The sequence below is a fragment of the Strix uralensis genome, chromosome 21, assembly GCF_047716275.1.
Source record: "Strix uralensis isolate ZFMK-TIS-50842 chromosome 21, bStrUra1, whole genome shotgun sequence".
Lineage (NCBI taxonomy): Eukaryota > Metazoa > Chordata > Aves > Strigiformes > Strigidae > Strix > Strix uralensis.
The window spans coordinates 10,063,472-10,085,601 of record NC_133992.1 but is presented as its reverse complement, the minus strand read 5'-3'; the positions used below and the strand labels follow the sequence as shown (position 1 = coordinate 10,085,601).

The following is a 22,130-nucleotide window of genomic DNA, read 5'->3' as shown; positions in this document are numbered from 1 at the left end:
AGGCGGGTACCAAGGCACCAGCCTGCAGAGAGCAGCTGTGACATGGGGCGGTGGGTTTTGCGCCTGGTAACTGGTGTTGCTTTGATGGCAGGGGTTTGCTGGCTTGTGTTGCCCGTGCTGGCGTTGCTCCCACTGCCCTGCGTGGGGTGGAAGGAGATGCCGAGGGTCCTGTGGCTCAGCACTGGGGGAGCCCGGCTGTGTGACGAGCCCCTGGCCCTGGGGGCTACAGCCCGGCTGGCTGAGCAGTGGCTGGGTGAGGAGGATTTGGGTTTTTCTGCCGCGTGGGCAGAGCCATGACCCGTGTTGCTCCTCTCCCCCGTCACAGCACAATCCTCCCTAATGGCGTCTCCGCAGACGGAGGAGTTCTTCGATCTCATCGCCAGCTCCCAGAGCCGACGGCTGGATGACCAGCGTGCCAACGTGGGCAACCTGCCTGGCCTGCGGATAACACACAACAACCTGGGGCACCTGCGTGTGGAGGGGGACGCCCAGGAGCCCGGGGACGAGTTCTTCAACATGCTCATGAAGTGTCAGGTACTGGCGTGGGCCACCGAGCTGAAGGGGGGGAGACTGGATTCCCCCATTTGGGCAAACACCATCCCCTGATCCCCCCTGCAATCTGGGAGGGGCTGTGGCCAGTAGTTGCCCACCCACGGCACCCAGGCAGGCGCTGGGCTTTACCTCCTTTGTACCCGTACTGAGGGATGCACTTCATCGCCGCTCTACAAGCCCCAGGGTGGCTGGAGAAGCTGCCCCCCCCCGCCCCGCAGCACCGTGCCCTGGGCTGGGTCATGGCTCCTCCCTGGCGCTGGAGCCCGCAGCAGGGTGCAGCGCTGCACGGGGGGAGCCTGTGCCCTGAGCCCCCCCCTTGGGCACTGGTCCCAGCCTTCTGCTTCCAGGGCAGGGCTGTGGTGTCAGGGCTCAGTCCTAAGGCCTGTTCTCCTCCCCCCCCAGTCCTCCAGGATTGATGACCAGCGCTGTGCCCCCCCAGACTCCATCCCCCGCGGTCCCACCATGCCAGATGAAGATTTCTTCAGCCTCATCCAGCGCGTCCAGGCCAAACGCATGGATGAGCAGCGGGTGGATTTGGCCTCAGCCCAGGAGGAGGCAGCAGAGGAGCAGCAGAGGCCTGGTTCCAGCTAAGAACTGGGGTTTGGCTTGGGGAGGGGGTTGTTTTGGTTTCATTTTGGTTTTTAAAAAGGAGAAAAAAAAAAAAAAGTGTAGGTGGTTTCAAAGCCGAGCGTCCCTGCGCTCCAGGAGCTGCCCCAGGGCCCCGGGGAGCTGCACCCCCTGCGTTGCACCTGGCCGCCCTGCGGAGGCCGGCACAGCAGGGCCCAGCAGCTGGGGGACGGTTTTTAAACACGGGGGTTTTTAGGACACGCGGCTGCACTAACACTGGGCACAGCACGAGGGAAGACAACTTTGGCAGCCCCTTTGCTGATCACCTAAAAATCCAGGAACTTCTGCTGACGGCCAAAGGAGGAGCCCGGAGTGGGTGGTTAACTCCAGCCTGGATGCTTTTATTTCCACAACACTTCTAAGTTAGTGGGGGAAGGGAAGAGCACCTTTTCCATTTTGAAGTCCTCCTGTCTTGCCTGCAGCACAAGGTGACACAAATCGCTCTGGATCCTTCCCTGGAACATCTCGCTCAGCTTTGTTCTTCCTACAGGAGGAAATGAGCCCAAGTCAGAGGCCACACCAGTCCTGTTAAACCTCACCCCCCCCGGCCGCAGTCATGGTCCCACACACCTTAAAAGTTTATTTTAGATTTGCTGAGGCCTCTGCAGCGAGCACCGTGCCACGCCTGAAGCTCCCCCAGCCGCAGAGCTGTACCAGGGCCCCCCGAGCAGGAGCAAAGCCTCGCTCCCCCCGAGCTTTAGTGGACTTTGGTCACCCCTAGAGAACAGCCCTGTGGCAAAGCCCAGCCTCTGCCTGGGACAAAGCCTGACAGGCCTGAGAGAGGGGCCTGTGTGGGGCAAGGGGGGAAGGAAGTCTCTGCCTGTCTGTTCAGTACCAGGCAGACGGGGGCAACTCACCTCTGTGGGTGCTGCTGAGCCCCCAGCCCCGGGCAGGACTGTCCCGGGTGCAGGCGAGTGCGCCCGAGGGTGAAGCTGGCGTTCGGCAGGGACCCACTTCAGGAGCCAGCAGAGTTTTCTGTCCAGGGATTATCGGGAGAGCAAGCGGAACCAGCCCCTCGTCAGGGTCAGGGCCCTTCCCTCCCCTTGTTTCTCCCCAAACCAGCGCCCCGCAGGCCCCGGCAGAGCTGCTCTCGGCACAGCACCCCGGTTCTGCCCCCTCTGTCTCCACACACGGAGCCTCCCGAGGGCTCCAGACCAGGGTACTGGCTGGGAAGTCAGCTCCACCCCCAGCACAAGCCAAGAGTCTACATTTACTTTCATTCCTTCTCCTCTTGGAACAGTTGGAAAAGCCAAGCCCAGAGGGAGGGGAGCAGGAATCTAACTTCAGGAGGTGGAGTACTTTTTCTTTCCTTGACCAGATCTTGGACTTCAGAAACTCCAGTACCGAGTCTGCCAAAGCAGATATGTTCCTTTAGAGAACAAATCAGCACTTTCTATTTGAAATGCATTTGATGGAAACATTTCCAACCAGCAGTAAGATTTTTTTAGACCAGTGATGCTGCTCATCAGGCATTTAACCTGCCTGCACTGACCCTGAGGAGGGGGAGCTGCGTTCTACCTGCTGCCAGGGAGCACTCACCTGCTACAGGCTGCCTGGCCGAGGCCCGGCCTCCTCCCCGGGGCTGGCAGAGCTCTGGGCCTGCCCAGCCACCACGTGCTGCCCCAGCTCGAGTTTGTGAGGAGGAGGAGAACAGTGAAGATGAAGATGATGACATGACCAGCTGCAGGCTCAGGCCTGTGCAGCTCTCGGCCAGGTGGTGAACTGGAATCTGACCGTTAAGCTTTCAGAGGTGTTAATTATTTGCCATATACTTGAATGTATGAGCTTATTTATTTTTTACATGTGCATTTGCTAATGTCATTTTAATGGGGAATTTCCAACCCACAGGTACTTTTTTTTCTAAAAAATAATCTGCCAAATAAATTAATATATTAGAAATGAATACAGCTCAAGGGGAAGGGGAGGTTGTGCTTAATAAATATTTGTGTCTAAGCTTCAGTGACAATTCATTTCCGTTATTTCTTGGCCAGCCTGCCTGCTTTGCTGACCACAGCACTAATGCTGCCCTTGGGAATGGGGGGGGTCTCGTGTGTCAGTGTCAAGGGTTTATGCCCCCACCTGCCTTAAATGCAGAGCGTGGCTGTGACAGGGACACAAAGCCCTGAGCATTCCCTGCCCCGAGCAACAGCCCAAGCCTAGAAGTTACCAGGACAACCAGACAGACAAACAGCCCTGCAGTGTCCGAGAAAAGACCTGCTTGTCCCCGCTCTAGGTGCATGGCCGAGCCTTCCCTTTCAGGCCCTGCCCGGGGGCTCCGGCTCAGCCCTGTCTCAGTGCCTCGGCAGCGCCTGGCCCAAAACCCGGGTCTTGTTTCCCCGTTGGCAGCTGCCAGAGGAAAAGGGCAGCGAGCGCTGTGCGAAGCCCTGGCACCAGCCCTGGTGAAGATACTCACAAAGCAGCAGGCAGCAGCGCTTGCGCGTTCCAATGCAGCAGGCATGAGCAGGCCGTTAGACTTCACTAGAAAGTGGCTCTGAGAGCAGCAGATTTTGGATCCTGAGCCCTGTGAGGATAAAGCCAAGTCACAGCTGGTCTTCCCACGCCTGACTAACTTGTGCTGGCCACTGCCAGTCCTGATCAAGGATTAATGAAGAGCCACCAGCTCCTTCTCCTCAGGCAGTCTCGTGCCTCTTGTGCCTGGATGCAAGAAGCTCGGCGCTAGAAGTCTCTGTGTGTGACCTGGGGACAACCCTGCCCCCAGGTACGCAAAGGCTTAGATTCCTAGGAGGAGGTGAAACCCCTGTGCGTGCTGGGGTCCCACCTGCTGTCCCTGTCCTTCACTGGGGAGGGGAGCACACGCTCTGCAGCAAACGTTGTCCCTTTGAGAGCCCCTGGGAGCAGAAGGCGATGGCTACAACACTGTCCGGAGCTGCTCACAGCCTGCGACGGCTGCTCTGCTGTCCCCTGCAGTAGCAGCCAGTGGCCAAGGCCAGCGCCCTCCTCTCCCAGGCTGCCGGATGGACACGGGATTGCCAGGGCCGAGGTGCTGATCTCTGCTGCTCAGCTCTACATGTGCCCCTGACATCAGGCCCATGTGGATTTTTGTATCGCTCATCTGCCGAGTCAGGCCAGGGCTGAGTCTCTGCACTTACCTCAGCCCTCCCCAGGGCCTCCTGCTGTTCCTGCTCCCGCCGTCACCGATCTCCAGCTGGTGGAAAGGTGCTCAGCAGGAAGGGATCTGCTGGCCCCGAGCACCCAGGCACTGCACATTTCAGTCTGGAGTTGGACAGCTTCTGGCCACTCTCCATAGCAACCTCCTGGGACTCGCTAGGCCAGGACACAGCCCGTGGGCTAAGTTAACTCCTGCTCAGCTTTGCAGTAAGGCAGGGCCACCCCTGCAGTGAAAAGCCCAGCCCAGGGCCACGGCCTGGACACATACAGGCAGGGTTTTGAGCGGAGGGCTTGCTCAGCCCCACTGTGCCTCTCTACCTATGCTGCAGTAGCACCCAGCCGGAACCCACTGACGTTAGATCCTGTGCAAGCAGTGATTTGCTTCACAGCCCCCAGTCGCCTCCTCACTGCCTGTGCCAATGCTACGGGAAAACAAACAAACATACCTGCCCAATCGCCACTTCAGTGAGGCAGGCAAATCCCCCGAGAGGCTCCGTGGTACAGCTGAGCCCTCCACAGCACACCCAAGCGTGGTGGGGCATAGAACGGACGCCTCTGCAGGAGGCACAGTCCTGCAGGGCGCAGACAACACGTTTGTGCACACTGGTAGCAAAAAGCAGCAGGGGGTTATGTCAGGAAGCCCCAGCAAGTCCCATCACCCCTCGCTTCCCAGCCCCATCTCACCCACTCCACCCAATAGTGGTGCCTTCCAACCACCAGTAAGCCCTGCAGCTGACAGACACGACCCGCCAGAGTCCCACACCGGCCGGATTAACTCTGGCATCTGGCTGCACTACGAAAGGAGGATTCGCTCAAAGAGGCAGAAAACAAGAGGCAAAGTACTTGCCGTTTTGCAGAAAAGCTCTAACGGGACAGGATTCAGGAAGAGGATCCTTCCCTTAACAGCCACAGTGAAACGCTTCAAGGACCGTGCAAGCAAACAGCTTTGTGTTTGGCACCCATCCTGTGAATGCTGCTTTGCCCCTCCCTGGCTTGAAATCGCCACCTCTCCTCCGCGCCGCAAAGACTGACCCGGGTCGGCTGCACCCGCAGTGGCTCTCCCCTGCCCCGCTGCACCAGGCCCTCACGTCACTTCTTTCCCACCTCGACACACCCCCAGCTCAGCAGAAAGGCTGCTTCGCTTCTCCCCGCTGCCCTGTCTCTGGCTAAAGCAAAGGCTGCTGGGCTCCTCCTAGACAAAGCGCGCTCACCTCTGTCCTCTTTCAAGAACAGACACACTCCTCTGTGACACAACATTTGTCAGAAAAACCCACTTCAAAAGGGAGCACAAAATTCCTTTTTTACCTGCAATCTATGAGCAGCAAATCCTTCTGTGTTATATGCAAATTCCCTCATGTAGCTGCAACCCTCTCCCAGCTAAAAGCCCCAGAATCTTTTGTCATGAGAAGCAACCGCTCAGGAAATTGGTGCTCCCTGCAATCTGCTGCCTCCTGTTCTGTCCAGGATTGGCCTGAACCTTCAGAGCAGCAGCGAAAATTCACCCCCCTCCAGCCCCAGATGTGGGTGCTGCAGGGCCAGGCGCGCTGTCCTGCCTCCACAGCACCCCGTGCCAGAGGATGCTGGGCCGAAGGAACACTAAATTCTAGTAACAGCCAACATGGACAGGTTCTGCTACAGTTTTTACTGTAATGCAGCAAAAACAAGCCCCACCTTTCTGTAGCTGGGGCTCAGTAACAGGTAAGAAAGGTAAGGAAAACAGTATAAAAAGTCAGGTTGTAAATGTACCGTTTCTGAGGCAACACGGATCCTGCAACAGCTGCTCAACGGCATTAGTGCAGTGGAAGCAGAATGCCAGTTTTCAGGTAAAAGGCACTAAAATCTTCCAGCAGAGTGCTAATACGCGCCAGCAACTCACAACAGGGTGAGCACACAGCAACGTTCCAAGATGCAAGACTCCCGTTTCTTAATTAATAAGTGGATCCCTGTGGCATGGAGCTGTCTCGGAGCGTGCCCAGGGATGAAGTTCCTGACCTCAACGCTGCTTCATCGCTCTGAACTTACGTACCGACAGGAAACAGGGTGGTTGTCCTCTCGCTCCAACCCGAGCTTGTAACGCAACATGTGTAAAACGACTGTGAACCCTTCAGATGAACGAACTCATTAATACTCATTAACACATGCAATACTCTCACTGAATACTTCGCTGATTAAGGACACCAGCACCTGGACACGCTGGGCTGACAGAACTGGGTTTGTTCAGCCCCGAGACACAAAGGCTAAGAGGGATTTCACTGCTTTCTGTAGCTGGCTAATGAGGGCGCAGGGCAGAGACAGGCTCTCCTCAGAAGCACACGGTGTTTGGGAAGAAGGTAACGGGTGCAAGCTGAAACGCAGGAAATTTCAGTTAGGTGTTGGTTTTGTTTGGGTTTTTCTTTTCACTATGGGGTTGGTCAAACACCACAACAGAGGTCCAAAGAGGTGCTGGGATTTCCATTCTCAGAGATATTAAGACAAGCCCTGAGCATCCTTATCTAACTGGACCTCCTTTGAACAACAGGGTCAGACTAGAAACCTCCAGACGTCCCTTCCAACCTGAATCATTCTCTGATTGCAAGTTCAAAACCAGAAGCAAGCAGACACTTCACTGTGCTTCAGGCTAACAGATCTTGAGAGAAGTTTTCATGCAGGCAGAGGAAGTAAGCCCTAACAAATGCAATATGATCACCTCACCGCCTGGTTCATCGCTACCCGAGCATTATGTACTGGTAAACCCCAACATCTTTCATGTGTTAAATTATTATTTTTTTTCTCTAACTGATCTTAATACACAGCAGTAGCGTTAATAAGCACCTCGATGTCTATCAAGTAACTCTAAGACAACTTTCTAGGTGCTCTACTTCATCTCCAACACACTTCACAAATATTAATTGTGCCTTCACGCCCATCCTCCTCCTCACCAACCAGGAAGTTGCATAACCCCAACACCGCTCACCGACTCATCGCCCTGAGTGGGATTCCCGAGCACGGCGGGTTGGGGCTGACGCTCCCACGGGGCGGCTCATGCCACAACCCACAAAACCAGATGACTTTCAGCCCTGATGCGAGGGGCACAGAAGCGAAACTCTGGAAGATGGCACGAAAAAGAAAAAAGCAGCACATGACTGCAGTTAAGAGCTAGAGATCTGACCCTCCGCAGGGTCCCTTAGGCTCTGCAAACGCACACACCTGAGGCCCATCTCCTCAGGTGGTACCAGTTGCCTCCTCTGCTCTGCAACCAGCTGGTGCCACACACACCTGGGCCGGGCCAGGCCAGGAGACCTCGCTAAAGCCTCCAGCCACAGCTGCACCTCCCCAGGCCAAAGCACACGGACAAGGAATTACTGGCTCCCCGCTCAGCAGAGAACAAAGAGGGCTCCTGGCACTGCTGAAGCACTGAGACTTATCTTAAAGTCAGCAAAACAAGCACCAGGAAAAATATCTATGCTCCATCTCTAAGAGCATTAGCCTGATCAAAGGCAAAACTACACAAGACAAAGACACGCAACAGAGAAAGACCAATGCCCAAGTTTATTTTAAACACAGAAACTTCCCATTGAAATCAGAGAATAAAGGTTAAGAGTCTCTCTTGCCATCAGCAGAACAACACAAATCCCATTTGTCAGGTCTGTCCCTTGCCGCCAGTCTCGGAGGGGCCTTCCCCGCTTTCTCCCTCCGTGGTCTGACCTTGAGACCCGGTATCTGCCGAGCTTTCCAGAAGCAGTTCCAAGGCTTCCTCACCAGCCACACGTCTCACCTTCTCCCCTTTGGCTGCCAGGATTTCCTCGATATTCCTTAACAACAGCGATTTGAAAACCAACAGTGACACCACAGCAAAGGCCAGACCTAAGAGTCGAGCACGGGCTTGCTCTCACGCTTTGCTCTCAGGATTAACACTACGCAGTGAATCACACATGAGCATCACATGGTATTTCTCCACAAAGAGTTTGGAAAGCAGATAAAACCACCCAAACCTTCCAGGACTATTTTCATCCATTAGGATCAATAATTTAGCAATTACAGCTAAACAGAAATTTTCAAAGGTATCTCCTGGAGTTAGAAATCACCGAAATTCAGCAGCAGATGAGTCTACACGTTTGAAACGCTTAGCTGGGGAAACCTAGCGGTGATCTGACAAAGCCTGAGGGAGAACAGAACCCCACACGCAGTAATTCACTTCCTGGCACTAACAAGGATGCCTGTGCATCACACAGCTTCTGCTGCTGCTTTACACCATTTATTTGGATGCTCGGTACCAATGGTCAAATTGCAGGAGATTAGAAAATGCAGGTTGTGTTAAGAAACCAGACGAAACAAAATTAAACCCATCAAAAACTTTGGTTTTCTCTGAACCACATTTTAAAAGCATCAAAGAAATAATGTATCAGCTCAGGAGGATCCAGCTGCAACTCAGCAGGAGCACTGCCGGCACACCTACCTCTTTCCTTCCAGATCTGAAAACCAGCCCAGGTTATCGGCTATGACATGGTGCTTCCCGCAGCCGGGACACTTCACTATCACCACCCCGTTATGGTAGGCTAACTTGGAAATTGTTTTTGCTGATCGGGTCTGGCAGACCTACAAAGCAAACAAAATGGATTTTATGACCACAGTAATTGCAGTTTCTAAACCTTTTAAAGGAAAAACGTTGTATTTACCTGATTAAAAGGTTTCCTTCCCCCTCCCTCATCTGTAACGATCGCAAGGCCGCTTGACCGTGTTACGGTGGTGTCGTACTAACGTGCTCCACGGACCGGGTCCCGGCAGAGGCCCCCCCGCCGCCCCCCGGCCAGGGGATTTTTCTCTGGGAAGAGCCGTTTTACCTCAGCCCGCGACGCCCGGCGCCGCCCCGGCCCTCACACACCGCCCCGGCAGCGCCCTCCCGGCCCGCCCCCGCCCACCTTGCAGGTGTACACCAGGCGATAGTGCGTGGCCTGCGGCTGCCCCGGGGCGGCGGCGCTGCAGGCCGGGCGGCGCGAAGGGCGGCGGAGCGGCGGGACGGGCGGGGGGCGGCGGGGCCGCCATGGCGGCGCGGCGCGGAGCAAGGCCCCGACCACCGCCCGCGCCGCGCGCTGCATGGCGCTGGCGCAGGCGCGCGGAGACGGCGCGCGTTGAGGCGGCGGCGGCCATGTCAGGTGCGGGCGGCGGCCATGTCGGGTGCGGGCGGCGGCCGGCCCCGCCCGCCCCACCGCAGGAGGCCTGACGCCAGGAACCGAGCAGCACCCCCGGTCGCTGGGACCGGCGGGTGCATCCCGGTGAAGGCCGAGAATTCTCCAGCGCCCCATAGCAGCAGGGCCTCCCCGTCTGCGGGGGCATCACACCAGGGTCCTGCCTTCAGGGAAAGAGCAGCTCAGCCTGGGCCCTGTGGGGCGCAGGGCAAGTGCCTCACACCCAGCCTCAGGGCTTCGGACCCACAAAGATTTAATCCTGTTTTATTTGTGCACTGCACACCTCTCACATCAGTGCATTTCTAAGACAGAGGTGGATGAGGGAATGCCAGAGCAAAAAAATACTGTCTCATATTTAACTTTTCAGAAATGTTTGTTTAGATGGTATTAAACTCGAAGTAGTCCATGGATGGAGGAAGAGAGAGGCCAGGGCAGGCCCCAGACCAGGCGGGTGTTTCCCTCGCAGGTCGCTCCCGCTCTCAGGAGCCTTCAGTGTCGGTGTTGTCGCTGCCAGTGGTGTTCTCCCAGTCCGCCTCGTGGTGTCGGTCCTTCAGTACCCTTCGCAGTGCTCTTTTTCTGAAAACAAGACTAGACGTTTCATTTTTAGAAGATATTTTCTGCAAACAAGTAGTGTTTGAATGCTTTGGGCAGTTCAGTGCGGAGGTTGAGTATGTATCAATCCACTCAGCGTTTAACTGAACGCGATGGTTTGCTCACACACCCAACAAAGCCATGGACTGGTAGCAAGCACAGACTAAAGAGAATTTGTCTAAATTGAAGACATTCTTACATTTCTTGAAGTGTGGTGTATTGTTGATATTCAGTTGAAGAAGCCAAGAAATCCTACCCCGAGTCCTTTCTTTATATAAAATAGAATTGTCAACAGCTGGAAGAGTAGTTTACAGTGCCATTACGAGCACTTCTGGCTAATGCTAGAACTCAGCTCCCTGTTTTACACGGTTTTCATCGCTCTCTGCTCCATAAAGGCAGCAATCAGTGAAGACACTGGGCATTTCAAAGAAGAGCATTCAAAGAGGACAGAGGGTGGAAATCCGCTCCCATTCACAGTCCTGGGAGCTTGGTCTTGAATGTCAGAAGTATGGCAGATGGATAGTGAATGTCAGATTTCACTTACATGGGAGAAATTGATCAAATTTATCAAACTAGCAATTTTTTGGAGCGCCCTCCACTGCCTGCTGTAGAACCATCTGCATTATCAAGAGCAAAGGCGATCATTGCTATCTTGGCTACCTCTGGTACTAAAACAGGAGTCTCAACCAGTTCAGCTAGAAGCATGAGCCTCTGAAGATAAGATCTGTAAGGAATTTATACCCTCCATGAATCAAGGTTGGGAACAGGGGAGGGACAGAAAAGAGGAAATACATACAACAAGCTAATCAGTTAAGTCACATGGGTATGTCTACATTAGTCCTGCTTACTAAAGTCCAGACCTTCGGTAACGCTCAAAGCAGTCCTTCATCCTCCTCCGCTCCTTTTCTGCCAGTTCCTCATTGGCTAAACCACACTCCTTGAACTGGAAAAAAAAAAATCCACACAAAGAGGAACTTGATTCTTCTGAAGATCAGATCAATGTTAGCACCAGGTAGCGCAAACCTGTGCTGCAAAGGTGGCTCGTTTTGAGGCTGATGTACTGCAGCTGGCCTCTGCGGGGTAAAAGGCTGCAGACCACCCAAATAAACTTGATCATTTCTCCTGACTTGTTTGTGCAATGAATCAGTTTATATTTAAATGAAGGAGAAAAAAACCCAGCATGAACCTATGCCTTCAGATGACCGAGAACAGTGTTCACTACCAAAACCTGCATCCAGGAAAGCAGTCCACTGCACACAGCTAGCTTCCTGCAGCTGCTTGGGCCTGCAGAATGAAGTACAGCATGTGCATTTCTGTAATACACCTGCTTCACATGGTTTTACCATCTTTATTCTCTCCCATTTGTAAACTTGGGATTCTGTTTCCTGTACCGGCAGTAATACTGCAGACAATTAAACTGGAAAACATCCATACCCAGAGATGAAGGCCAGGAAGTAATTAGAAGAGGTTTCTAGGCACAGATGGAGAAATGCACCCTTAAGTGTTCTGCTGTTCAGAGCTCACCCTTTTTGGAGGTTAAATTTTGCACAAAGTGCTCAGATTTTGGAAAAGCAGTAGCTGCTTACATGCTTCTCAAAGCTGGTAAATCCATCATTAACAAGAACGTTAAAGATCACAAACCCCAGTCACAGTAAAGAAGAGCCCACAAAGATTCTCTTACACTGGGTGACTTTGGAGGCAGACTGCTCTCTCGAGTGCTGAATTGCTGGTTTTGTCCTTCAGGGCAATCTTCTAAGAAAAGGAAAAATCCCAACTTTACTCATAGTTACCATTGCGAAGTAACTTCTCCCTCCACCAGTTTGTCAAATAGCAATAGTTGTAATGTCACAGCTGCCCAGTACTACACAGAGACAACAGCAGAACTGAAACCAAGCCTCAAGACGTTCAGGATTCAGCCCTGTGATCAATGCACGAGTCACTTCTCATTTTACTTGAGCCCTGATTCTTGCTTAGGGTGATGGAGTTCCCCTCAGGCTCAGAGACATCAGCTTTCTAGTTTCTGCTTATGAACAAACCTCTGCAAAGCAGCACCTCTGTTTAGTATTGTTTAAAAAAAAAAAAAATCATGTTAGAGGTCACCACAAGAAATCATGTTAATCATTATTTTAACCATAATTTGTCCCTGTTCCCCAACAAGTTGTGCATCTAAGGCAGTTCAGACCATATTTTAGTGAATCTCCTTATGCAGCGATCAGGTATCGTGACACATGTTTTTGAACTGAGCAAGATACAATAATAAAAGGCTTTTTGGATCGGTGTTGTGTAGCTTTTGTGAAAAATCTCCCATCTCAATGAATAAAGAGATCATTTAGATCTTCTAGGAGATCAGAACAGAAAGTTTCTTCTACTGTGCTAGTTTGCTTCCTTTCTCAACGTGTTTTGAAAGAGAATTTCAAGTTCTTAGAGGAGCCTATTAATTCCTTTCCACACTGCTGAATCATTTCCACTGGGGATGCTACAGAAACAGAACCAGTGACAGCGTTAACTACATGGTTCTGCTTTTGTGAAAATAGCCTGCAACATAAAAGGGAAGAGGGGAGGGAAAAATCCCTGGAGAAAGCCACGTGGTCCAGCTGAAGTGGAAGGATGTTTGCTCTGTTCTCAGCTCTGCCACAGATGCAAGAAGAGTTTGGGGGGAGGAGGGGGGAAGCACCATGTACCAGGTGGTTTTTCCTGGAAAATTCAGTAGACAGATTGTCTCAAAAAAAAAAAAAAAAAAAAGACTCGAGGTCCTAGGATGGTCTAATGATACCACTTTTCCCATGTCATTCAGCTATATGAAAGACCCTCTCAGAGACCATGTAGTAAAAGGTCAGCCCGTGGAGCTTTTGTCTCTCAAAAAAGCTTTACAAGCATTCACTGTTCCCAGCATCTGGGACATGTCCTGCTTTTTATAGGCAAGAAAGATGGTGGTATGGCAGATGCCTTGATTTATGGGTACCTGTTCTGAGTCATCTCAAGGAGGTTTTGCTCAGAGTGCCAAGCACACCCCACTGAGAAGCATTTCTCACAAACTGAGTCGCCAGTCAGACTACCTGTTCGTCACTAAAAGTAAAACCCAGGAATATCTTTTCCCGTCCCTCTGAAACACTGTACAAATTCTACTCTATGTTTTCCCAAGAAAAGCCTTACTTTTAGTCGGTTCTGTATCTTCATCTAGATGACTGTGAAGAGTAAGCTATGGGACAGAAACAAAGCAAGAACATGAGAACTGCCCCTTACTCTGTCTCACACAGTAGCTAGGAACAGATGGAGGAATATAAGAAACAGAACATGCGTAGAACAAACCTTTCCTTAGTGCACCTTGCTGTCAGCAGAACAGCAGACTGAGCCAGAAGTTACAGATCTACCCATGGATTTATCCTCCATGAATAGATCCAGTTCCTTTGGCCTCATTTATACTTTTAGCCTCCAGACAACATGACAATCGCTTCCACACTGCAGTTATGAACTAAGTAAAAACTCTTTACAACAGACGTCCCCAGGGTAAGGCTTATTTTTGCCTTTTCTCCCACAGGAGAGACAATTAGAAACAACACAAAATAATTCAATTCCCCCAATTTGCTCAGACTCAGCGAATCCTGCTGATTAACGCTATAACTGTGTCCCACACTTCAAAATCTCAGGACATGGGGATATTCCGTCACTGGTCTGTTTTTTGGCCTCTGTTCTTTTTGGTATCACTGAAATGAGTCTGAGCCATGGATTGAAGACTGCTCTTACTTAGGGAACTGTGCAGGAGGGAATTTGAAACCATCCCAGAAGAAAGTAAAAGGTAAACAAGGCACCCTACTCACTTCCTGGGAATCTCTGGAGGAGGTATCATCCAGGTCAGAGGTCTGAAACAAACCCAGTATAAATTAATCATTCCTCATAAGCAAGAAATTGGTAGTAAGGGAATATACAAGAGACTGAAAGCTCCAGAAAACAGAGAAGTGTGGACTTTCTCCCTCCTACACTCCTGCCTGACCACTTGGAGAAAGTACACAAGATGCCACATTAATTAAAAGCGCCTGTATCTAATTTAGGCCCAGAAGCCTTAGCACCCTTACACCCTGCTCCCAATTTCATCCAAATGGCTTATATATGGTCTCTAAATAAGTTCACTCTAGTGGACATCATTTCTGGACATGCTCCAGGCACAAACACAGAAAGCCTCAGCCTGCATCAGTCCAGTTTATCCATGCCCAGAACAAGAGTGAGGTAACAGGAACCACCAAGTCTGTTATTTTTCTAAACTCAGCATTTGCATGGAAATGGCTACCCAGACAGCTGGCCCTGCCTGCCGGATTCAAACTGGTTCGGTGCAAAGGCCTCGGACTAGCCCCACTCTGGCCCCACACTCAGCTCCCCAACCCACCCCACAGATGACAAGCCTGCAGGCGTACCGGTGTGGGCAGCTCCAGTTGCAACCTTTTCAGCTTGGCTTCAGTAGCCAGTAACTGACTCTCCTTTTGGAAGAGCTGCAGCTGCATTTCGTCACATCGCTCCCCCAGTTCCCGAATCTGCTTGCGGTGAGCGTCCCTCTCAACCAGGTTCTTGGAGTACTGCATATAGAACTGTTCTCGGGTCAGGAGTGCCTGGCGTAAGGGACAATGTGTTGTGGCACGTCACACAACAGTACACTCAGGGTTACAGTATCTGCCTGCTCCAAAGAGTGAAGCAGGGATTAGCAGCAGCTCTGAGAGGAACGTTTTATCACCTGGTCTCTTTCTGAAGCCACTTCCTCCATCTGCTGCAAGACAGCTTCAATCCGTTTTTTATACATCTGGGAGTCCTTCCTCAGAGATGTGCACTGTAGTTCAAGCATCTCTTTTTCCTCTGCATACTGTGGAGAAAAGGTCAAAAGCACCCTGCTTGTGGGCAGAGCCTGAGCTAGACTCTCACCACTTCTTGCTCACAGCCACAGACTGCTATGGCCAGACCTCAGTACAATGTCAAAGTTCAGCCAGACTGGCCAGTTGGAGCAAGGCCAACCAGAAGGTTGGTCAACACAACTAGGAGGACTGCTAACATGATGGATTTATGAGTACCTGAGCTGTCAATCATGATAAAAGCTCCCATTATCCTCCAGGCTGAGGTAGGGACTGTTAATTAACACAGGCATTAACAGGTAACAGTTAATGCCACAGACACAGAATGCTACAATATTAGTGTGCCTTTTTTCAACAAACTATAATGCAGACAACAAACTATAACTCCTAGAGTAGGAGCAGCAAGGATTGCTGCTGAGTAACTCCCCTGCTCCACAGGAGAGGCACTGCAGATGCTTCATCTGCCTGGCTTACCCCCTGACCCTCAGCAGGAATTTGCAGTGTATCACATACTTTGTCATGGAGCACCTCGGCTTGCCGCAGCTCCTTGCGAAGGCTGTAAATGGTGTTCATCAGCTCCTGGCGTTCTTCTAGTATCTGGCTACAGTCATTCTCTAGAGTCTCATTGGAGAGGCTCTTCTCCAAACTCTGTTCCCTGGCAACCTGCTGGACAAAAAAAAAAGTGAGATACAGCAACCATCTAACTTCATATTAATGCTCTTCCCACAGTCCTGTGTGCTCTATTTGACTTGGGAGAACAGGACCACAGCTGACCCACACAATCTTCAGTGCAGCCCCATCGCTGGCCTGGCTGCTACAAATAATCACTTGTCAGGAGTCCATATCCAACCACCCCCACCAACCTGGAGAGTGTTCTCCAGCTCCTGGTTCTTGGCCAAGAGCAACTCCTTCTCCTGCTGGATCTCCCACATCACTTCATGGCTTGGACGCTGCTCTATGGCGTGTTTCAGTTTCATCGTGTGCTTACGTTCCAGCTTGCAGTCATCCTCAGCCTTCATGAGGCTGTGCTTCAAGTGATCGATCTACAAGAAAGTTCACAGCTCATCAGTAACTCCGGCCTGCAAAAGCAGTTCTCACTCCATTCCCCAGACAAACATAGGGCAAGTTTCTCCCCAGCTTTGTTCTCCTCAGGACGCCCGGTGCTCTGGGGACCAGAGGCCTGCCTGTGTGCTAAATGGATACAACATGTTTCTCTTGTGAGAGGGCTTAGTCTTAATGAGGGGAAGACTGATAATTCTTCACAGCATAACTTGTCATACATGGGCCTACTGGGCTGAGCTAGGGACCACCAAGACATGCCACCTGCTAGAGAAGATGCACAGAACCTCATGCTGGACTGGTCCAGACCATCTTGGGCAAAGTCTGGTGCACAGCACAGCCGTCCAGGGATCAGGTAAGAAGGGGGAAGCTTTAGAAAAAGGTGACTGACCTCTAGGATCAGGTCCCGATTCTTCATGAGGGCAGCACTCTTCTCCTCGCTCTGTTTGGCGTAGCTCATTGCCAGGTTGTAGTTCTCGTCCTTGCACTTCCGCAGCTCCTTGCTCAGGCTGTCCCTCTCCTCCTTCATCTTCTGCGCCCGCTCTTGGTGCTTGCGGAGCAGGCTGTCCCTCACCCACATCTCTTTGATCGTGTCCTCTTTGGTGTGCAGCCACACCGTGAGCTCCTGGGCCTTCCGCCGCTCCTCCTGCACGGTGCTCTGCAGCTTCATGATCTCGTTCATCAGGAGCTGGCTCAGGCCAGATTCCCCAGCAGTGTCTGTTTGGTGGGCAGGCGTCAGCCACCGCTGTCCTGTCTGCTCCCCAGACACACAGACAGCACAGGTTCCCACCCACTTATCAAAGCAGATCGTGATCGTCACGACACACAAGCCCTGACGACGCGCGTGACCAAACTATCCCCGCCGTTTCCCCCCTGCTCTGGGCCTTTCTACACCACGGTGTCACTGACAGAACAGGCCGAAGGAAGAATTAATGCTTCTGCTTCCTCTGCCACCCTCCCAGGTCTAGTCTGTGACACCAGACAGCAGGGCCATTCCTGCCAGAACCCTTCTGAAGCAGACAGGGAGCAAGCCAGGGAACACTCCTGTCTCTGTGCACCAAAGCTGGGGAGAGGTAAAAGCGGAGGTGAATCCCCCCTTAACTTGCACAGCAACATCAAGCAAAGAGCTGTTTTTTCAGAACATAAACATTACCTATAATCATAGAGAAAACCCTGCTGGGCTCCTTGCCAGTTATTTTCTTATACAGCTGTGGATAATAAAGCTCAAGACTCTCCAGAAATGCCTCAAAGCCCTTGTGTCCCGTTCGCTGAAGAATGTCCAGAAGAACACCTGAATAAATAGCAACGGGATATTCTATTAATTTATTTATCTCTCTACCTATTTCTAACATAACAAAATATTGCTCCACCTTCTCCACATGGAGATTAAAGTCCCTGGGATCAAATCCCCCGGCCAATCCTAAGACATTCCCCAGTAACTATACAAAAGTATTTAACTGTGAAGGAACAGTTAAAAGCTTAACGCCTGTACCTAGCTCCTACTACGGTGGGTGCAAAAAGCAGATCTCAGAAGAGCACTTTATGTTATCCTGCTGATAATTCCAGAAAAGGTAAGTTAAAACAAAGCACCGTGACAGTTTCTGCAGCTCGAGGCTTCACTTCCAAATACTGGAGGCAAATATGGGAAAAAAGGAGCACTAGTGTAAGAACACTGCACATAACAAGAGAGGTAGGAGGGACAAGCCTAAGAGACCCTGGACTAAAAAGACTTTGATCTCAGTTTTCCACTTTGTCTAGAAACACTCTGTACCAAATCAAGCCCACGGGGCTTCTTTTCTGTGTTCTGCAGTTTCCCAATCTGGAAAACAGGGAAAATAAAATTTTTTCAACGACCCTCAGTAGTTTATCAATAAGAGTTAATCCAATCCAAAAGATGTATTAATAGCATAATGAATTCTGTCATTCTCTCTAGTTGGAACAAGACCAGCACTGTATAGAACAGTCACAAAGAGTTTACTTAATGTGCTGCCAGCGTTCCTTCAAACACCAGAATATAGGAACAAGGGACAATACACGCTGAATTAATCTTGGAAATCTCCCCCTGCAAAACTTACACAAGAATAATCTTGTGGGTCAAACCCAAGCAACTCCCTCCTTTACGCTAATCTAGAGATCCAGAACACCACAAGGCCACACACCCTCTGTGCTCCCATTACCCTTCCCCAGCTCAGGAATGCATCGACAGAGCCATCTCCATTCCTCCTCTCCTCACAGCAATGTGCTGGGGAAAGGGGCTGCAGAGCAGTGCCTACAACGTTTGTGTCCAAACAAGGGCAGACGGTAACTAGAAGCGACGTGTTCCTTCAGGCCCAGTCTGTTAGCACTCTGCTCCAACCTGCACGTCACCCACCTGCCTTCCGTTTGCGCATGACCAGGCTGGGGTCATTAAGAACTTGTTCCTCATCATCGTGGCTGAGCACTTTGCACTGGCGAAGATAGGGCGTTATACGGGAAGGATCTATCACAGAGATCAGCTTCACCCGGAAGTTCTCCAGGTTATTCCAACATGTCTCATCATCATCTTCTTCCAACATGTTGGTGAGTGAAAAGTATTAGTGAGCAGCGTTGTCCTGTCTTGAAAAAACAAAAACAGAAAACAAACAAGCAGACTCTAAGATTCCCAGAGTAGTGCGGGGGTGGGTGTGGGGAAACCGAGTATGTTAACAGGCTGAGAATAGAAAAGTGTCTTTTAGATACAGGAACACATCTCTCAAGTAGTCTTGGACTCAGCGTTTGCAAATCACCTGCAGAACACGGTGATACGCTACAGTCATACCTGAAAGAACAGTGCAGTACCAAACCAAGACACCAGCAGCTGTGAGACTAGCACCAGTGCTGCTGACACAGATGTGAAGGAGAGCTAGCACCAAATTCTGAGAAAACAGAAGTCACCAAAGCTTGATGATCTCCCTCCAACCAGCTGAACACCTCCCAGATCTCACTGCAAGAGGAGAGTGAAACTATTTAGCAACAGGTCCACTGACAGTGGGCAAGTCATTGAGAGCCCCATGAATAGAGGAAAATCCAACCAACTCTAGATTCCCAACAGTGTACCTCAAGAAAGTGCTGTTAAATCTCACTGACTTCACCACGGGTTCTCCAGATGCTCAGCTATGCTTAGAATTAAATCTTTAATCCCCATAAATAATACAAACAAGGGTGGAACACAACACGGAGTAAGCTGATGGCCAACTGCAACTTTCCAATTTAACACTAAGCATCCTCTGAAGAAGTGAAAACATCTCTAAAGCTCTCCTAATTAGCTGTTTTCTCTGCTTTATGAACAGTTCACTCTTCCTTCTCCATCTCCCAGCATTTGAGATCCCTGTATTCTGCCTGACCACACAGTCACTAAATCTAACACCCACAAAAGCTCTGTGAAAACCCCCGATGGCAACAGCCTTAACTGCATTCAGCTGTAATCCTACAAAAGCTGGTTTTCTGCATCCATGTCCAAAGAGGGAACACCCAGATGTATACAATTTTCCCTGTGAACACAGAGGTACAAATCACACATCAGGCAACCATGAGGTCAGCTGCCTCTCACATCCACCTCACAGATTCCACCTGTGCAGCTTCAGCAATTTGTTCTGACAAACACCAACCTGCGTGGCCCAGCCAGAGGCACCACGGAAGCCTCCCACTGATGAAGAGTGCCTCCGTGTGTTTGTTTGGTGGGAGCTTGCAGCAGTGCTCAGCTGTATGCTGAGGTTACTAGTTACCTGCTTCCTGACAAGAGCCTGCTGTTACCCACAGCATCAGAAAAACTCCTTCTCAGCCTGTAAGTGTGCAGGTAAACAGATGCAGAAAACCCAACACTTCTGTACCCAGGCTTCTTTGCCTTTCGAGTGAGAAACTGGCATTATTTTATTTCTTTGCCTTTTTGTGGTCAGACTGTTCCATAACGAGTACTTTCTGAAATCCCAGTCATTAATTACTATGCTTATAACACATGTATGAGTTGAGGGCAGTAGCCATTGCCATTTCCAGGGGCTCAGGAAGGCTGCCAGAAACCTTTGTATTCATGTTTTCAGTCATCTTGTTTGGGGGCAGAGTTCTGACCGTCAGCAGCTATACAGGGGCTGGGATCTCACACACATCTTACTGCATTTCTCTTCAAGGTCATCTCAAACCTTCACCACTTTTCTGCTCCAGCGCAGAGAAAGACTCCGAAACTCTTCAGCACATATTTGTTACACATTACATTGTCAGTTAACTTTAACGAGCTGGACTGACACAGAATTAGTCATTACTTGTCACGGAAAAAATACTCTGCTCTGCCTGACAAACAAGCCCCAGATTACAGGAAATGCATTCCCCTATTGATAAACACCGCATCCTTACCTCAGAGCTGTAAACCAAAAGTTTCTTCCCTGTTAACATAAACCATTCTGCATTACATGGACCAACCTGAGCCTGTGCAGTCAGAAGCGTCCTTGTTTCCTCTCTGGTCTAGCAACACTCGTCTGTGTCCTGTCTCCGAGAAAACTTGTCATGGATGCAGCCTCCCTTCTTTATGTTCTAGCTAGAGCAAAGATCATTCCAGGAGCAAAACTGGCTTGAGAAAAGGGGAAACTACTCAGCTATACTCTGAGACAGGAAAGGGAAGGGAAGGAAAAAAAAAAGTTTTTTACAAAAAAGGGGAAGCCTGAATGGGTGACGGGGGAGAGGAGAAAAATGTTAGTTGCATTGCAAGTCAGCAGCATTACATATGCGGTGATTTTAGACTCATTCTGGCTTTGTTTTCCAATCTGTAATACTAAATTACCATCTAGGGTCCAGAAAGTTTATTTGTGTAGTGGTCAGAAAGACTAAAAAGAGTGAAGGTCACAGGCACAGGTCTGGTCCAGCTGATTTCGGGGGACAAAACGAGCTACAGAGAAGAAGGAGGCTCTTCAAATGGCCTTTCAGCTGTTAACATCTTTATACAGGAAAGCAGGTGGCAGCAAGAATCTCTTTTGGTTTAGAGTTCAGCTGAAAAGGATGATTTCTATAATGATGCCTCTAATTTTGGATGTCCTTAAGCTTCAAGCATAATTATGACAACTCAGTATTTTGAGGGAAAGGGAGTCAAGTCTTGGCAAAGCAAGGAACATAACCCACGATTCCCAAATTACAGGCTGTGGCTCTAACAGTAATTAAAGGAGCAGCACAGCAAGCAGCATTGTGATTATGTGAAGCATCAACATCATACCTTTGACTGCCTCCCCGCCTTCCCACAGTCCTAGAACTGTAGCTGCAACAAGAACTCACTAACAGTCTGTTTTAAAAAAGTCTCAAGAACATACACGCTCTGATACCATGGCAGCATGACACATTTTCCCATTAGCTTCCCACTCCACTCTTTGTTCTGCTTTCTAAGTTTCTGGAGAGTTTCTCCATGTTATCATTAGGAGTAGGGCAGAGATGCTCTGAGATTCTTTAAGCTTGTGCTTCTTGTTAGGCATTAAATTAGCTTTCCACTAAAAAAAGATACAATACCTCTATTAGCTGTGCCCTTGCTGAAGGTAATCAGAATGTCTGCTAATTGACCAAGCTAGCCTCAGCAGTTTTTGTTCTATAGTACCAGATCAGTTTAATCCTGAAAAAGAACACAGACAGCTGCTTCTTATAGTTATACAAAGTTTTTCTAAAGCAGTAAGATTACAGGGGCATATCAAAGGACAACAATCATTTAGAGCACAGATCACATTTACTACCAGTGCCTCACGGTAACAGCCCTGTGGTGAACAGCACACAGAACTGTATGGCAAAGCTGCTGTCACATCTGAATTTCTTGGAAAAAAGTTATCTATACCAGCTTACAGAAAACAGAGTACACTGTAAGAGGAAAGCCACTTAAAAATCATTCCTTTTGCTCCACAATGTCTTGACACCCAATTACAGCAACATTGGTACCCACTGTCCCCCTGCCCCCACCTAAAGGGCCCTCGTAGAAGAGTTGCAACTCTCAGTGCTCTAAACTCACCACTACGCTCTCGGGAAGCTGAGCCAGCACAGTAGAATGAAGCTGTCTGCAGCACTTTCCCACTAGATTTTATCAACTTTGACTCAGCTAGCCTCGCACCTCTCTGTAAGAAAGAAATCACTGGTTTATGAATGAAGAAACAAGTTTTTCTTAAGTGATTTGCTAATGTCTGTATGGGGCAGG

At 50.2% G+C, this 22,130-nt stretch overlaps 3 protein-coding genes across 14 annotated transcripts in view; 1 reads left to right on the top strand and 2 right to left on the bottom strand.

Annotated features, from left to right (window-relative positions):
• Nucleotides 1-3,138, top strand: part of GPSM1 (G protein signaling modulator 1) — an 82,229-nt gene extending 79,091 nt beyond the window's left edge. For all 6 annotated transcript variants that reach the window (XM_074891633.1, XM_074891634.1, XM_074891632.1 and 3 more), the window contains 2 exons: nt 326-534; nt 955-3,138. In XM_074891633.1, the coding sequence (XP_074747734.1) occupies nt 326-534; nt 955-1,143 (398 nt within the window). In that variant the 3' untranslated portion in view covers nt 1,144-3,138. The remainder of the gene's footprint in view (nt 1-325; nt 535-954) is intronic.
• Nucleotides 1,493-9,383, bottom strand: DNLZ (DNL-type zinc finger). Its single transcript, XM_074891187.1, has 6 exons — nt 9,207-9,383; nt 8,744-8,883; nt 4,755-4,911; nt 3,593-3,700; nt 2,394-2,528; nt 1,493-1,663 (listed from the first exon to the last, which is right to left on the bottom strand). The coding sequence occupies exons 1-5, from the start codon at nt 9,381-9,383 to the stop codon at nt 2,508-2,510; spliced, it is 603 nt and encodes a 200-aa protein (XP_074747288.1). The 3' UTR covers nt 1,493-1,663; nt 2,394-2,507.
• Nucleotides 9,384-9,721: 338 nt separating this feature from the next.
• CARD9 (caspase recruitment domain family member 9) lies at nt 9,722-21,830 on the bottom strand. Of its 7 annotated transcripts, none has more exons than XM_074891628.1 (13): nt 20,390-21,830; nt 18,330-18,553; nt 17,112-17,249; nt 16,350-16,675; nt 15,763-15,942; nt 15,413-15,565; nt 14,788-14,913; nt 14,474-14,665; nt 13,883-13,924; nt 13,218-13,263; nt 11,746-11,816; nt 10,925-11,007; nt 9,722-10,061 (listed from the first exon to the last, which is right to left on the bottom strand). In XM_074891628.1, exons 2-13 carry the CDS (start codon nt 18,511-18,513, stop codon nt 9,953-9,955), a joined length of 1,650 nt encoding a protein of 549 aa, XP_074747729.1. In that variant the 5' UTR covers nt 18,514-18,553; nt 20,390-21,830; the 3' UTR covers nt 9,722-9,952. The 7 variants fall into 7 exon arrangements, 5 of the variants coding, with proteins under 5 accessions (XP_074747729.1, XP_074747730.1, XP_074747731.1 ...); XM_074891629.1 differs by having other exon boundaries at nt 9,722-10,049; XM_074891630.1 differs by having other exon boundaries at nt 9,938-10,049; nt 10,913-11,007.
• Nucleotides 21,831-22,130: the final 300 nt, after the last annotated feature.

What these genes read in the sequence shown, in the direction of transcription:
- DNLZ (XM_074891187.1), bottom strand. Translation starts at nt 9,383, where the DNA reads ATGCAGCGCGCGGCGCGGGCGGTGGTCGGGGCCTTGCTCCGCGCCGCG. An exon ending in GCCTGGTGTACACCTGCAAG is followed by an intron (nt 8,884 to 9,206) that starts GTGGGCGGGGGC and finishes TTTGCTTTGTAG; the next exon opens with GTCTGCCAGACCCGATCAGC. An exon ending in GCGCTGCTGCCTGCTGCTTT is followed by an intron (nt 2,529 to 3,592) that starts GTGAGTATCTTC and finishes CTGCTTTGGCAG; the next exon opens with ACTCGGTACTGGAGTTTCTG.
- CARD9 (XM_074891627.1), bottom strand. Translation starts at nt 18,513, where the DNA reads ATGTTGGAAGAAGATGATGATGAGACATGTTGGAATAACCTGGAGAAC. An exon ending in TGGCTTCAGAAAGAGACCAG is followed by an intron (nt 14,666 to 14,787) that starts GTGATAAAACGT and finishes CCCTTACGCCAG; the next exon opens with GCACTCCTGACCCGAGAACA. An exon ending in AACTGGAGCTGCCCACACCG is followed by an intron (nt 13,925 to 14,473) that starts GTACGCCTGCAG and finishes GGTTTGTTTCAG; the next exon opens with ACCTCTGACCTGGATGATAC.